This window comes from Bison bison, unplaced genomic scaffold (genome assembly GCF_000754665.1).
Source record: "Bison bison bison isolate TAMUID 2011002044 unplaced genomic scaffold, Bison_UMD1.0 scf7180017864213, whole genome shotgun sequence".
Lineage (NCBI taxonomy): Eukaryota > Metazoa > Chordata > Mammalia > Artiodactyla > Bovidae > Bison > Bison bison.
In genome coordinates, this window is record NW_011494785.1 from 10549816 (window position 1) to 10566394 (window position 16579).

At 46.1% G+C, this 16579-nt stretch overlaps 1 protein-coding gene across 1 annotated transcript in view; it reads left to right on the plus strand.

Annotated features, from left to right (window-relative positions):
- Window positions 1-427: 427 nt before the first annotated feature.
- The window catches only part of TDP1 (tyrosyl-DNA phosphodiesterase 1), a 77346-nt gene continuing 61194 nt past the window's right edge, over window positions 428-16579 (plus strand). The window contains exons 1-5 of the mRNA XM_010845181.1: window positions 428-557; window positions 3665-4239; window positions 7756-7799; window positions 8973-9028; window positions 12547-12643. Coding sequence (XP_010843483.1) covers window positions 457-557; window positions 3665-4239; window positions 7756-7799; window positions 8973-9028; window positions 12547-12643 — 873 coding nt within the window. The 5' untranslated portion in view covers window positions 428-456. The remainder of the gene's footprint in view (window positions 558-3664; window positions 4240-7755; window positions 7800-8972; window positions 9029-12546; window positions 12644-16579) is intronic.

The following is a 16579-nucleotide window of genomic DNA, read 5'->3' on the forward strand; positions in this document are numbered from 1 at the left end:
CCGCGGGTTCGTACTCTGGCCCCTCGGTGGGCGGGCGGCCTCGAGAAGCCGCGAGCGCGCCGGGCGCTCACTCTGTGCTGTTCCCAGTCAGAGGGAGCCGTCGTGCTGCTTCCAGCGGTGAGACTTGCGAGCGTGAAGTGAGGGCGCGCGCGGCAGAGCTGTGCCCGGCCCGAGGCAAACGCAGAGGAAAGTCAGCGGCAGATCTTTCTTTTCCGTGTACCTCCGCCTCAGCGCCCTTCGCTGCCTCCCCTCCGCCTTCTCCAGCCCCCAGGGTCCCCGCAGGACCCGCCTCCTTCCACTCCTGTCTCCCTCCAGACCATTCTCCGGACAGAGCTGCTGTTCTTCAGGCTCTCGGTCGTGTCCATCTTTTTGAGACCCCATGGACAGCAGCAGCTAGGCTTTCCTGTCCTTCACCATCTCCCAGAGTTGGCTCAAATCAGGTCCATTGAGTCGGTGATGCTATCCAGCCGTCTCATCCTCTGTCGTCCCCTTCTACCAGAGGATGTTGGGGTGCAGAGTTGTAAGGAGCCGAATATTTTAGAAGTAAATCGGACAAGGTACTCCCCTTCAGTGTAGCCCCACTGTTCTTAAAGCCCAGGACCTGTAACTTGACTCCTTATTCCTGCTACCCCCCTTCGTCTTCCCTGTCTTCCTTACCCAGGTCCGGGTCTGTTTTCTGGAGTTAACTGCAGCCTTCTTCTGGCCTTTGCAGGTTGGGTTCTTTCACTTGGAATACTCTTCTTTCCCACCTCCAGTTTATTTGGCTGTTTCCTTTTCTTCTTTGGGCTCTCAGTTAAATGTTACATTCAGGATATTATAAGGTAAAGGCGTCTGTGTTACTTTCTCATACCTATAAAATATAATGAATATAATGAATATTTGTAAAGATATCTTGGTCTTCTTGGCTATTTTTGTTCCTGTCGGTCTGTTTCTTTCTCCCTGAAGGATAAACTTTCCTAAGGCGGAAGCTGTTTCTATGCTATTAATTTCTTATTCCCAGAGCTTGACACATAGAAACTGCTCAATAAATGTTTTCTGAACAAACTCTGGGAGGTAGATCTGATACCTACTTTCAGAGGAGAGAATTGAGGCTGAGCAATTATGTAACCTGCCCAAGTGCATATTTACATTGCACGCTAGTAAAGTAATACTCAAAATTCTCCAAGCCAGGCTTTAGCAATATGTGAACCGTGAACTTCCAGATATTCAAGCTGGTTTTAGAAAAGGCAGAGGAACCAGAGATCAAATTGCCAACATCCGCTGGATCATCAAAAAAGCAAGAGAGTTCCAGAAAAACATCTATTTCTGCTTTATTGACTATGCCAAAGCCCTTGACAGTGTGGATCACAATAAACTGTGGAAAATTCTTCAAGAGATGGGAATACCAGACCACCTGACCTGCCTCTTGAGAAACCTATATGCAGGTCAGGAAGCAACAGTTAGAACTGGCCATGGAACAACGGACTGGTTCCAAATAGGAAAAGGAGTACGTCAAGGCTGTATATTGTCACCCTGCTTGTTTAATTTATATGCAGAGTACATCATGAGAAACACTGGGCTGGAAGAAGCACAAGCTGGAATCAAGATTGCCGGGAGAAATATCAATAACCTCAGATATGCAGATGACACCACCCTTATGGCAGAAAGTGAAGAGGAACTAAAAAGCCTCTTGATGAAAGTGAAAGAAGAGAGTGAAAAAGTTGGCTTAAAGCTCAACATTCAGAAAACTAAGATCATGGCATCAAGTCTCATCACTTCATGGCAAACAGATGGGGAAACAGTGGAAACAGTGTCAGACTTTATTTTGGGGGGCTCCAAGATCACTGCAGATGGTGATTGCAGCCATGAAATTAAAAGACGCTTACTCCTTGGAAGGAAAGTTATGACCAACCTAGATAGCATATTCAAAAGCAGAGACATTACTTTGCCAACAAAGGTCCGTCTAGTCAAGGCTATGGTTTTTCCAGCAGTCATGTATGGATATGAGAGCTGAACTGTGAAGGAAGCTGAGCGCTGATGAATCAATGCTTTTGAACTGTGGTGTTGGAGAAGACTCTTGAGAGTCCCATCGACTGCAAGGAGATCCAACCAGTCCATCGTAAAGTAGATCAGTCCTGGGTGTTCATTGGCAGGACTGATACTGAAGCTGAAACTCCAGTCCTTTGGCCACCTCATGCGAAGAGTTGACTCATTGGAAAGGACTCTGATGCTAGGAGGGATTGGGGGCAGGAGGAGAAGGGGACGACAGAGGGTGAGATGGCTGGATGGCATCACTGACTTGATGGACGTGAGTTTGAGTGAACTCCGGGATTTGGTGATGGACAGGGAGACCTGGTGTGCTGCAGTTCATGGGGTTGCAAACAGTCAGACATGATTGAAGGACTAAACTGAATGACTGGATTTGACATTGGAGTCCATATTTGCCCACTACTGGCTACACCTGGCCTCAGTTGAGATTGATTCCCATGCCCCCCCGATGCTTTGCAAGCTCTATAAGAAGCAGCTGAAAGTGTAAAAGAAATAGCCCAGCTGGGACTAGGATGGTAGGGGAAGAGGAGGAGCTAGCAGCTTTAAGAGGAGTATACCTTTGCATTCACAATTTTTTTTAGTATCTAATAGGCACTAATGTTATGAGTTGGCATTTGGTGGTAGAGTTTCTTTAGATTTCTACCCTCCTTGGCACAGTAGCTTAATGTGTTTGCTGAATTTCATTAATGTGGTTGGTTACTTCCCCAGTGTTGTCTTACTCTCAACAGCTGTACTACTGTTTGCTTAATGTTTTTATTTGAACCCACTTTTACATAAACACTGTCTTTAAGAAGTAAACTTCAGTTACTGTACATATCATGGATCCGTTAGATACCTCCTGCTCACGTTAAACCAAAGTATTACTGGTGCCTGCAGAAGAGCCCAAAGCCTGTTATTTGTTCAAAAGTAGGATTAAAGGCATTTCTACAAACAACCTCCTCCTTGATTAAGCTGAGGGATTGGATAGGAATGGAGAAGAGAGGTAGTTTCATAATGAGAGATTAATGTCAGGCCCCAGTCATCTCCACTTTGGGAAACACTGTACTTTGATGACCCAAATGATGTCAGATCTTCGAGTCAGCGCACATGGGTTGTAATTCTGATTCTAGTGCCATCACTTACCCAGAGAGTGATGTTAGACCTGTGCTGTGCCAGATACCACTCAGGCATTTAAGATCAAGATCCAGGTGGAAAGACTAGAGGAGAAGGTGAGCAGGGTTTCTGTTGTCACTTTATTTGCCAGGTTCCCGTGGCAGACTCTGCTCATGTGCCCTGAACACCCACACAGCAGCTGATGTTAGTGAAAACAGCTCAGCATCTGGTAAGTGTCAGGTGTGCTATACATGTGTCCTAAAAGCTCAGGACACGGAATTTGAGAGCAAGAGAATGAGTTTGCCAGTGTCTGTGCGACCCTGTGGACTGTAGCCCGCCAGTCTCCTCTGTCCGTGGAATTCTCCAGTGGAGAATACTGCAGTGGGTTGCCCTGCCGTCCAGGGGATCTTCCCGACCCAGGGATCAAATCCCACGTTTTTTTTGTCTCTTAAGTCTCCTGCATTGGCAGACATGTTCTTTACTATTAGCACCACCTGGGAACTGGTGAATGGGAAATAACAAGATTTTTGCCTTTGTTTTCCAGAAGCATGATGTCCCAGGAAGGCAATTATGGGAAGTGGACGATATCCAGTAGTGATGAAAGTGAGGAGGAGAAGCCGCAGCTGGACAAGCCATCTGCCTCTCTCCTTCCCGACGCCGGGCAGGGCGCCGCCGGGCAGCTGAAGTACACCTGCTCCGAGGCTCGGAAAGCTGCCCACAGGAGGAAGCTGGAGCCCATGAAATTCAGCAGCACAGACTCAGTTTCAGAAGCTTCACCTTGCAAAAGACAGAAGACCGGTTCCCAGGAGGACCTGGGCTGGTGTCTGTCCAGCAGTGAAGATGAACTGCCTCAAGAGCTGCAGCAGGAGCCGGCGAAGGACTCGAGGGTCAAAGAGGAGCAAGGCCCCCCTTCTCCCAGGGACCGCACGGCTCGGGGAGCTGGGCCTCATGGCCCCCCCACCAGCTGTGGGCTCCCGGAGGAGGAAGACGAGCAGGAAACGTCAGGGGAAGGCCAGGACGTCTGGGACTTGCTGGATAAAGGGAACCCCTTCCAGTTCTACCTCACGAGAGTCTCTGGGATTAAGCCCAAGTATAACATGGGAGCCCTCCACATCAAGGGTGAGTGAAGCTGGGGAACGGGAGCCCTCACACTGCATTGAGGGGGTCCCCCTTGGTCAAACAGGAGGACCTCCTAGGAAGGACCTCCAAGAACACTCTTAGGGGAAAATAACCATTTTGACAGGCAGATGGATTTGTTTGACAGCAAACTGTTTCCTTAGGTCAGGAAGCCAGTGGCTGCTTCCCACAGCCCAGTAGATCAGGGGTCCCCAACCTCCAGGATCTCATGGCTGATGACTTGAGGTGGAGCTGATGTCATAACAATAGAAATAAAGTGCGCAGTAAATGCCATGCGCTTGAATCATCTGGAAACACTCCCCCACTCCAGTCCATGGAGAAATTGTCGTCCACAAAATCAGTCCCTGGTGCCAAAAGGGTTGGGGACCACGGCTGTGCACCCCCTGGTGGAAGCCTTCAGACAGTGCTTAGCGGTGCTTCACTTGTAAAGGTTAAACTTGATCCGGTAACACTTGATCTAGAAAGTAGCCAGTAAGTGACAGCAGTAGTTCCCTTGGACCAGAGCGTCAGCATCCCCTGGAGCTTATTAAAAGTGCCAGTTCTCAGCCTCCCCTCCAGAGTCCTTGTATCTGACTCTGGGAGCCCGGCTCTGCAGTCTGCTTTCACGAGCCCTTCGGGGGATTCTGTTGCCTGAGCGAGTTTGAGGACCACTGTGTGAAAACCTGGGCTTGGTTCTGGGTGAAAACAAGAGCGCCCTGGTCTTTGGTTTCTGTCTCAGGGAACGTCTGTGTGATACTGTGATATATATAGACATTTGGTCTTCCCACTGGTTTTAGTTGGGTGTTGGTTTTTTTGTCCCAGGTTCCTGAAATAGCTACAAATTAATTAAAGGTGAAAGGAGTATATTTTGTTATTCATAAGGAGCCCCTTTCAACCACACCTGTTTATTTTAATGCAGAGACTTTTGGAATGCCCCTAGGAATGGGGTTGGGGGGGGCGGGAGGTGGAGCTGGTTGCCTGGGGAACCAACCTTGTGGTTAAAGTTGGAACTTTCAGCCCCAGCCCCCACCTCTAGGGAAGGGTCCAGTCAATCACTAGTGGCCAATGATTTAATTAGTCTTGTCTGTGTGAAAAAAAAAAACAAAAAGCAAACCCAAAACCTCCCTTTAGAGGTCCTCGGCGCTTCCAGGTTAGTGTACACAGGAGGCACTGGGCCTGGTGCGCATGGAAGGGGTGTGGCGAGCCCCTCCCCCGTACCTTGACCTGTGCTCGTCTTCCTCTGGCTGTTCCCAAGTTGCATCCTTTTATGAAAAACTGGTGATCTGGTGAATAAAGAGCCTTCCTGAGTTCTGTGAGGCACTGCGCAAATGATCAAACCCAAGGGGAGGGGTGGTGGGTGAGGCTTAGACGTGCAGGGGTCTGGCCTTGTGATTGGCCTCTGAGCCTGAGATGGGGGCAGCCCTTCACCTGTGGGGTCCAGTGCCAGCTCCAGGCGGATGCTGTTGGAACTGAGTTCAGTTGTAGGACAGGCAGCTGGTATCTGGAGGATGGGTCTGTGAGGAAACACCCCATGCTCCCCGCTGCACTTATGGTCACAAGTATTGGCTGCAGAGAGGAAACAAGGCTTGCCTTTGAGAGACCAGCAGGAGCCTTAGAATCCTGGAGACAGACTTGAATCCGGCTTCAGCATTTGCCTGCTGTGTTGGTAATTGACAAAGGACCTTTGTTGTTATTCTGACTCTCTTCGACCCCATGGACTGCAGCACGTCAGGCCTCCCTGTCCATCACCAATCCCGGAGTTTACTCAAACTCATGTCCACTGAGTTGGTGATGCCATCCAACCATCTCATCCTCTGTCGTCCCCTTCTCGTCCCGCCTTCAGTCTCTCCCAGCATCAGGGTCTTTCCCAATGAGTTGGTTCTTGAAGTCATGTACAAAATATTGGGGCTTCAGCAAACAAAGGACCTAACATTCTTCAGAATTTTACTCACCTTTAAACTGGAAATTCAGAAAAAAGAAAAGAAAACGGGGTCGGGGGAGAAAACACATGAAGCGCCCAGCACAGCATGTTCACAGAGCCACACAGCAGGTGTGCAGAGTAGACGTTGCGCCTTATTTCACAGCACCATTCTTGCCCACATTCAAGAACAGGCTGTGTTCACTGTGAATAGTATTTTAATCATACATCAAATGTGTAATTGACCAAAAATTTCCTTCAGGGTTTTCTGTAACACCCTGTGGAATCCCTGAACAAACTTTCTGGCTAAACCAATACATCTTGTGTGTGATGTATAAATGTTGGTGTATTTAATTCCATACTATAAGGAGTTTGATTGTACAAGTTGTTTCTTTTTCCTTTCTGCAAATGTCTAACTGCTCTGAGGAAATGTAAGGTAGATTTCAGTGTCATATTGAGAGAGACTGAAACAGGAAATAGAGAGATATGCAAGGCTTTGCTATATGTAATAAACTGATAACACTAGCTGTTAGTACCAAGATACGAAGGAAGGGGAGGTAACGTTTATGATAGGAGCTTTTATGTGGGTTATGTAGGTGATGTCCTTTAATTCTCATAGCAGCCTTGTGAGTAGATGTTAACAGTTGTCCTCCTTGAATCCGTGACCGATCTGCAGAGAACTTGAATAAACCCGCCCAAGGTCACAGGAATATGGTTGAACTGGGATTTGAATGCAGGCATTCTGGCATCACGGCTTCCCTTGTGGCTCAGCTGGTGAAGAATCCACCTGCAAAGTGGGAGACCGGGGTGCTATCCCTGGGTTGGGAATATTCCCTGGAGAAGGATGGGTGCTACCCACCCCAGTATTCTGGCCTGGAGAATTCCATGGACTATCGTCCATAGGGTTGCAAAGAGTTGGACACAACTGAGTGACTTGCACTTGCATTCTGGCATGAAGTGCATACTCCTAAGGTATCCCACACCAGCAAATGCCATAATTGTAGGTTATTTAGATCTCAAGGAGGAGGAACTTCAGATAATTCAGAAAGGTAGAAAGAGGGGCTGCAGTGGGAGGAAATGGGGAAACTACATACCGTGATTTCTTTTTGATTGTTCAACTCTCCCTTAAAGACAGGACCTTCCAGAGCTTCCCTTCCCTGGTAGTGTAGTAGTTAAGACACTCTGCTTCCACTGCAGGGGGCATGGGTTCAGTCCCTGGTCAGGGAACTAAGATTCCACAAGTCACATGCAGCCCAAAAATAGAAGAAAAAAAATTTTTTTAATTAACAAGATTTGGAAATAGGAAGGATGTGTATCATTCTCATTCTCATTGACAGTTTCCAAAACTGACTAGTCATCCAGTTCTAAAGTTGTAGATCTTGATTTTCCCCATTATGTTCAGTTAAATAATAGTGATACATAATAAATACTATCAGCCCAGGGAAATTTTCTGGAACATTAAAGTCTAGCCTCATAGGAACTCTTCAGCGCACCATTTTCTAAGCCAAATTCTGCCCGTCAGTGACTGTTTAATAAGTCAGTTGTGATCATTATTAGGTAATTTTTATCAAAAATATGAATTTGATGTTTTGTCTCCTCAGATATTTTATCTCCTCTCTTTGGGACACTTGTTTCTTCAGCTCAGGTGAGTTTCCAGTTTGGTCTTTGGGTGGGAGGGGGACACAGAAACCACTTTTGAGGAAAATGAGCAGTGGGATCTGTGGGTCAGTCCCGTGCAGGGTCCCCAAGATGGCACCTACCTGGAGGCCAGCACCCAGCACCACGGTTGTGGGATCCATCAGCCTGGAACGTGGATGCACACTCACTGGGGCTTCTGACTCTTATTTCCTGACTGGCCAGGAAATCATCCTGGAAATTCCACCGCGGGGAACGTCTCTCTGGCACACTGATAATCTCACGGGACTCTGATGCCGCTCCTTGGGAGGTGTGGGTAGAGAGGTGAGGGCCACATCAAGTTTGATTTGAGTTAGAGAAATAAATGAGAAATTCCCTACACCCTCCACAGAGAAGCGAGGAAAGTTACGGATGCATGTTTCATTGCTCCTGTGTGACAGGCCTGGTCCCTTTGTGTTGATAAAGCACCTTAAGGTGCCAGGCTCTCCAGCAGATAGAGCAAGGTATTGTCCCTAAAGAAGGCAGAGCTTCCTGTGTGCTTCACATTCTCCTTGGCAGCAGAAATCCTGGTCTCTAGATGGAACATGGGGTGAATTTGTGTGTGTTCTCCCAGCTAGAATGTGTCATTATGTTCAGGAGAGGGTCCAGGGATTACCCAGGCATGGGGAGGACACCCACAGGTAAGTCTGGTCCAGAACTTGTAGTCTGATGTATGTCGTAAGCCTGTAGTGAATGTCCAATTCCAGGCACCTGTTTACAAACCTAACTCAATAGATTGCAACTGACAGATTCCCCTTCTCCAGGGGATCTTCTCAGCCCAGGGTCTCTGGCATTGCAGGCAGATTCTTTACCGTCTGAGCCACTAGGGAAGCCCCTTCATTACTGTATGGAAAAACCCAAAGTAACTTTTTGACCAACCAAATACAAATGCTGCCACAGTGCAGAGATGATTTTCTGTTTTCTCAGGCACTGCCTCACTGACTCAGAACCTTTAAGCCATGTATTCCCCTCGGGATGTATTTTAGGTTTGTAAGTATTGCAGCATAATGGTCCAGGTTTAGAAATAACACTGTGTGTAGTTCATGATTAGTTTAGAGTCTCTTTCATTTCAGTAACTAGACACTTCTCCTTATGAACTGCTTTTCTAAATTGCCCATGATGTCTTTTCTTTCCTTCCATCTAGTTTAACTACTGCTTTGACGTGGACTGGCTCATAAGACAGTATCCACCAGAGTTCAGGTGAGTTGTGCAAAATGATGGATGACATCAAAACTCTAATTAATGGAGCTTGAAAACACAAGATCTGTGTTTCTCAGGTACCTGCTGTCCATCTTTGAATATTTCTTTTGAAACTATTGAAATCTTTATAACGTTATTATAATGGGAAAGCAGCCTTTTTTTTTTTATCATCTATTCTAAACTAATCACAAGCCTTCTTAATACAGATTTTAGCATGTCCCTCTGTTCTGTCCAGAAGTAGGGTAGGACAAATTTCAACCTGAATAAAAGAATTTTAGGTCCAATGCTCATAGGAAGGAAAAGGTCATTGCCACCTGCGTTCTTGACCCGTAAGCCTGCACTTCACCTAGCACTTTGATGCTGGATTGTTTTTTTGTTTTTTTTGTTTGAGTCTCTCTTGTTTCACAGGTGATTCTTTCTGGAGCTCAGAAGTTAATGCAGGAGTCATAGGGCCTTCCATGACGCAGATATGGAGGTAATGTTAGGCAGTGCAGACCAAATCAAGATCCCATTGCATGGTGACATGCCCCCTGTCCCATTTCCAGTGCATCCACTTGGCAGAATCCCGTAGCAGCAAGTAAAGTGGAGGGATACACATGCAGAAAAATGGTCGTCAGGATCCTCAAAGTCCATGCTGCATTGAGCACGTCAGACTGCGAACTTTCATGTGTGTTGTGTGTGTGTGTGTGTGTGTCTCAGTCGTGTCCGACTCTTTGTGACCCCATGGGCTGTAGCCCACCAGTCTCCTCTGTCCATGCAATTCTCCAGGCAAGAACAGTGGAGTGGGTTAGCATGCCCTTCTGCAGGGTATCCCGACCCAGGGGTTGAACCTTGGTCTCCTGCATTGCATACAGATTCTTTACTATCTGAGCCACCAGGGAGGATCTATAGACAGAATGCTGTTGAAATTTCCCAAGCAGCTTTGACACTCAAACCTGTAACATTTAAGATTAGTTGTAGCTGCATGTAACGGAAAAACAAAATAAGTGATTTAAACCAGGGCTTCCCAGGTGGCTCAGTGGTAAAGGATCCATCTGCAGTGCAGGAGACTTGGGTTCAATCCTTGATCAGGAAGATACCCTGGGGAAGGAAATGGCTACCTACTCCAGTATTCTTGCCTGGAAAATTCCATGGACAGAGGAACCTGGCAGGCTGCAGTCCACGGGGTCGCAAAGAGTTGGACACAACCGAGCACGCATGCCCACAAATCTGAGAGAGAATTTCCCCAGCCTGCTCAAAGGACTGGATGACGCCTGTTCACATTAGGGAGGGTGATCTGCTTTACTGAGCCACCAGTTCAAATGCTGATCGTATCCAGAAATGCCCTTGCAGACACACCCAGAAATCATGTTTATCTGGGCACTCTTGGCCCCGTGAAGTTGACACAAAATTAACCATCATGCAGCCTTTTTGTTATAGTTTTTAGAACACTAGTAAATTTGAAGTGAGGCTTCCCTGGTGGTTCAGTGAAAGAATCTGCCTGCCAATGCAGGGGAGGCCAGTTCAATCCCTGGGTGAGGAAGATCCCCTGGAAGAGGAAATGGCATCCCACTCCAGTATTCTTGCCTGGAGAATCCCATGGACAGAGGAGCCTGGCGGGCTACAGTCCATAGGGTCACAAAGAGTCAGACTCAACTGAGCACACACAAGCCAACTTGAAGTAATTAATGAAGACTACCATTTCTGTCAGTAATGTTTAATCTTTTTTTAAAAAAACAACCTGATCTGATAACACAGTTTCTGGACAGTAGATGCATGATTATCTATTACATTATTCTCTGTACTCTTTTTCTGGTTACAAAACAGAAAATTTGTTCCAGATAGAAAGTACCTGAGAAGGTGTGTCTCTTTGTTTTCCTGAACATACTAGCATGAGGCTGTTGGGGTTAGGGTTAGTCCCGGATGAGTGTTTGCTGTCACGTTTCTGTTTAGTTGAGCGTGATCCCTTCATGTGTGACAGAGCATCATTCTGCACGTAACTGATGACCGTGGAAGTTGTTCATCTTATTTGATTGCTTGTTGGAGAAAAATCCAAGTTTTGTTTTGTTGGGCGAGCTTTTAAAAATATATTGACTTCTAAGGATTATGTCACTTCGAATTAACCAGAGTAGATCATGGTTCTCTTAAAGGCCTTGTTAATCTATTACTGCAGAGTTTTTTTTTCAAACTTTAAACTTCTTATTTTGTATTGGTGTATGCTAAGTTGCTTCAGTCGTGTCCGAGTCTGTGCGACCCCATAGATGGCAGCCCACCAGGCTCCCCTGTCCCTGGGATTCTCCAGGCAAGAACACTGGAGTGGGTTGCCATTTCCTTCTCCAGTGCATGAAAGTGAAGTCGCTCAGTCATGTCCGGCCCTCAGCGATCCCATGGACTGCAGCCTTCCAGGCTCCTCCATCCATGGGATTTTCCAGGCAAGAGTACTGGGTTGGGGTGCCATTGCCTTCTCCGGCATATAGCCAACTAATAATGTGGTAGTTTCAGGTGAACAGTGAAGGGACTCAGCCAGACATATACATGTGTCCATTCTCCCCCAGACCAGCGTCCCATCCAGGCTGACCCATAACATTGCTGTACAATTGGTCCTTGTTATCCATGTTGAATATAGCAGTGTGTACATGACCTTGCCAAACTCCCGAACTATCCCTTCCCCGCCTCAGGCAACCATAAGTTCCTTTTCTAAGTCTGCAAGTCTCTTTCTGTTTTGTAAGTAAGTTCATTTGTATCGTTTCTTTTAGATTCCACATTTAAGGGCTGTCACACTATATCTCTCCTCTGACTTTCTTCACTCAGTATGAATCTCTCTAGGTCCATCCATGTGCTGCCAGTGACATGATTTCATTCCTTTTTATGGCTGAGTAATATTCCATCGTGTATATGTACCACATCTTCTTTATCCATTCCTCTATCAATGAACATTTGGGTTGTTTCCATCTCTCGGCTATCACAAACAGTACTCCTGCAGAATATTTTTATATTGTCCTTTTGAATTGAAAAACAGGGCATTTCTGGCGCACACTGGGCTCGTTTCACTGAAATATAACTCCTAGTGAATCTGCGTGCATGGACCTGGGCCCTTGCACTCTTGTATCCTGGGCGTGTGGTGCAGGCCTCACTCACAGTAGGTGTTTAACGAAGGGATGGCTAGTGAGGAAGTGACCTATTGTTTGGTCCAAAACAAGGGAAAGAAAAGAGCATCACGATCCACAACACTAAGTGTGATCTCTTAATCTAATAACACAGAGCTGATGATGCGTCCTTTTGGACCAAAGAAGATAATTGCTCAAGGACCTAGGGTAGTCCCAGCCCCCCTGGGTCACTGCAGAGATTCAGGATCAGGCCACGGGGCCCCCTAATGAAGGTAACCACTTAGCAAAGGTTAACTGGTCACTTGCCCTGTGCTGGCCCTGTACTCCGTCACCACACAGGCCGGACACACGTGTCGGTGGTCAGCGTTCCTTCACTGGCACCAGACCAGCTTCATGAATGAGGGATTTCAAATACCTGTGATCTCCTTTCAGGAAGAAACCAGTCCTGCTTGTGCATGGCGACAAACGGGAAGCAAAGGCTCACCTCCTTGCCGAGGCGAAGCCTTACGGGAACGTTACCCTCTGCCAGGTAAGCTGCTTATTGCCATTCAAGGTCACGCTTAGGCTAAGAGCTGGAAGGAAACTGTACGTTCAGTGTGTCCACCCTCCTCATGCAGGAATCCTCTCTCCAGCATCACCAACAGACGTCTGTCCAGCCTTGGCTTAAATGCTTCCTGAGGTTGCCTGTCCTATTCCTGGGTAACCTTCATGGTTGAAAGCTTTTTCTCTATGTTGACCCAGTTTCTCTGTAATTAGTCAGGGTCTCCAGAGAAACAGAACCAGTAAGGTTATACGTGTGTGTGTTTGAATTTGTAGAGACATTGACTTTAGAAGAGCTGGCTCACGTGATTGTGTGGGCTGGCAAGTCCAGCATCGGCCGGGTAAGCTGGACACCTTGAGAAGCGTTGATGTTACGGTTTGGGTCCAAAGACCGACTAGAGACTGATTCCCTCTTCCTTGTGAGAACCAGTCTTTTAATTTTTTTTTCTCTTAACAACTTCAACTGACTGACTAAGGCTCACATTCTGGAGGGTAATCTCCTTTCCTTACAGTTCACTGATTTAAATGTTGTTGTTCAGTCACTAAGTTGTGTCTGACTTTTCATAACCCATGGACTGTAGCATGCCAAGCTCCTCTGTCTTCCACTGTGTCCTGGAGTTTGCTCAGATTCATTGATTCAAATGTTAATCTCCTAAAAAAAAAAAAAATAAATGCCTTCACACACCATGTCAGCAGGCATCTGGGCACTGTGGCCTGGCCGCGGTGACGCGCCCTCCCTCCCTGCCTCCCGCCTGGTCCTCGCTCTCCCCTCTGGGGTCACACAGCCCCGTTGGTGTCGGTGGTTCTCGTGTTTGAAGTCATCTATCTCGTCTTCCCGGTTTTCTCATCCAGGTTCCAGCGTTTGCTTTCTTCACTGCACCTGGCGCATCAAGGGTCCCCTTCTTTCCCCAAGTTGCCAGTCCGCTGGTTGACATCTGTTTTGTCCATGGCCCTCTGGAAGCGGAGGGTTCCACGGGGAGCAGGTTCTCTGGAGTCAGTTCAGTGGCAGTTTCTGTGAGGGCAGCTTCACACTGGTAGTTTTTAGTGTGACCACCTACCTAACTTATATTTAGCTGCCATTGACATTTTACCCACAGCCCTTAGATCCTTTTTAAAGACTTGTTTTTTTACTGTGGACCATTTTTGAAGTCTTTATTGAATTTGTTACAATATCGCTTCTGTTGTTTATGTTCTGTTTTTGTAGGCAGCGAAGCTTGATGAGATCTTAGCTCTCCAAACAGGGATCAGACCCACACCCCCTGCGTCGGAAGGCAGAGTCTTAAGCACTGGGCCACCTGGGATGTCCTGCCGTTGGTTCTTTTTCACAAGAATCACTTAATACTGGAGAGACTTAGATTGAAACCCAACCTTAGAAAACTACCTTGCGAGTTGCACAGTGCATGTGATTCAGGTCCCACGAGGGGCAGTCACTGGTCTCACAGCAGGCTTGGTTTGCTGGGACCAGAGCAGAGCGGAGGCAGAGAGAAGGCTGTCGCCCGGCTTTCCTGTCGTCGTCATTGTTCAGTCGCTCAGGCATGTCCAGCTCTTTGCCGCCCCGTGGACTGCAGCACGCCAGGCTTCCCTGACCTTCACTACCTCCGAGTTAGCTCAGACCTGATGCCATCCAACCATCTCGTCCTCTGTCACCCTCTTCTCCTCCTGACCTCAATTTTTCCCATTTTTTCTATATCCCTGTAATTTTGTCCGGATACTTTCCAGTCAGTACATGGAAATACAGTGTGACCGATGAGTGAGTCTTGGAGTTTCCTTCAGGCTCATTGTTTTAGACTCATGTCTGAAAGGGTCTTTTTGTATGTGGCATTTGGTGTAAGAAGCAGGGGTAGCAAGGAATTAAGAAATGTTGATGATCTCCTTCCTCTGGTGGTTCTGAAGTGGCTGGTGAATGTGCACCTTTTCCTGTTTGAGCAGATGGGTCAGTCCATTCCTGAGCAGCTTGATGAATGAATCTTTCATGGCCCTTTTCTCTCCTGGCCAATAGCTTAGTGCAGTTGACTCAGGATTTCTGCCCTTGGAGTACAGACAGAGACAAGGGTAAATTACATAGAACCTGATTCTTTTTATTTTCCATTTACTTTCTAATGTCCATTTTCTTCCATTCATACAAGATTAAAGAATCCCAGCTCCCAAGGGTTTTATCATTCTTCAGTTCAGTTCAGTTGCTCAGTCATGTCCGACTCTTCGCGACCCCATGAATCACAGCACACCAGGCCTCCCTGTCCATCACCAACTCCCGGAGTTCACTCAGACTCACATCCATCGAGTCAGTGATGCCATCCAGCCATCTCATCGTCTGTCGTCCCCTTCTCCTCCAGCCCCCAATCTTTCCCAGCATCAGGGTCTTTTCAAATCAGCTCTTCACATCAGGTGGCCAAAGTTCTGGAGTTTCAGCTTCAACATCAGTCCTTCCAATGAACACCTAGGACGGATCTCCTTTAGGATGGACTGGTTGGATCTGCAAAGCATCAGTCATTCTTCAGCTGTAGAATATTAACTGTGTGTGTATGTGTATTATTTTAAAGATAAAAACAGTGAGAAATCTCAATCTGATCAATTTTAAACCTATCTCACAACATTTTTCCTGTGATTTAACTCACTGTACTCTGTGTAGTTGGAGTTTTAAATCATTCCATCTCTAACCATCCTGTTTAGGCTCGCCTGCTGCACAAGATCCTCCTTTGATTAGCAGTTGCCTAAATTTTTTTGACATCTCTAACTTTTTCATCTTGAGGCATATTCTGCTTAATTAAGGTCTTGCTATACCAGATGTTAGATAAAATGTTTTACTCCCTCACCTACCCCCCAGTTTGTTTGTAAAATTATCATTTTGTAACATGAAAATGGATATAACATATTATCTTTACTTTCAACACTTGCTATGTTAAAAATACAAGAAAACTTTTGTTTTAGCATCATAATGTCTCCATATCACCACCACTTTTAATGTTTCTTTAAAATATGCTTGGAAAACTTATTGGATGTACTTGTATGAGCCAAATGTCTAATTATAAAACTTTGCATATAATCTCACTTGTTTTTACCAGTTTTCCGACAACTAAAGAAATTCGGCTTCTCGCTTCTAATTACTGTAATTAAAAATGCAGTATGTTTCTAAATTCCATATACATGCGTTAGTATACTGTATTTATGTTTTTCCTTCTGGCTTACTTCACTCTGTATAATAGTCTCCAGTTTCATCCACCTCATTAGAACTGATTCAAATGTATTCTTTTTAATGGCTGAGTAATACTCCATTGTGTATATGTACCACAGCTTTCTTATCCATTCATCTGCTGATGGACATCTAGGTTGCTTCCATGTCCTGGCTATTATAAACAGTGCTGCGATGAACATTGGGGTACACGTGTCTCTTTCCCTTCTGGTTTCCTCAGTGTGTATGCCCAGCAGTGGGATTGCTGGATCATAAGGCAGTTCTATTTCCAGTTTTTTAAGGAATCTCCACACTGTTCTCCATAGTGGCTGTACTAGCTTGCATTCCCACCAACAGTGTAAGAGGGTTCCCTTTTCTCCACACCCTCTCCAGCATTTATTATTTGTAGACTTTTGGATCACAGCCATTCTGACTGGTGTGAAATGGTACCTCATAGTGGTTTTGATTTGCATTTCTCTGATAAAGAGTGATGTTGAACATCTTTTCAAGTGTTTGTTAGCCATCTGTATGTCTTCTTTGGAGAAATGTCTATTTAGATCTTTGGCCCATTTTTTGATTGGGTCATTTATTTTTCTGGAGTTGAGCTGTAGGAGTTGCTTGTATATTTTTGAGATTAGTTGTTTGTCGGTTGCTTCATTTGCTATTATTTTCTCCCATTCTGAAGGCTGTCTTTTCACCTTGCTAATAGTTTCCTTTGATGTGCAGAAGCTTTTAAGTTTAATTAGGTCCCATTTG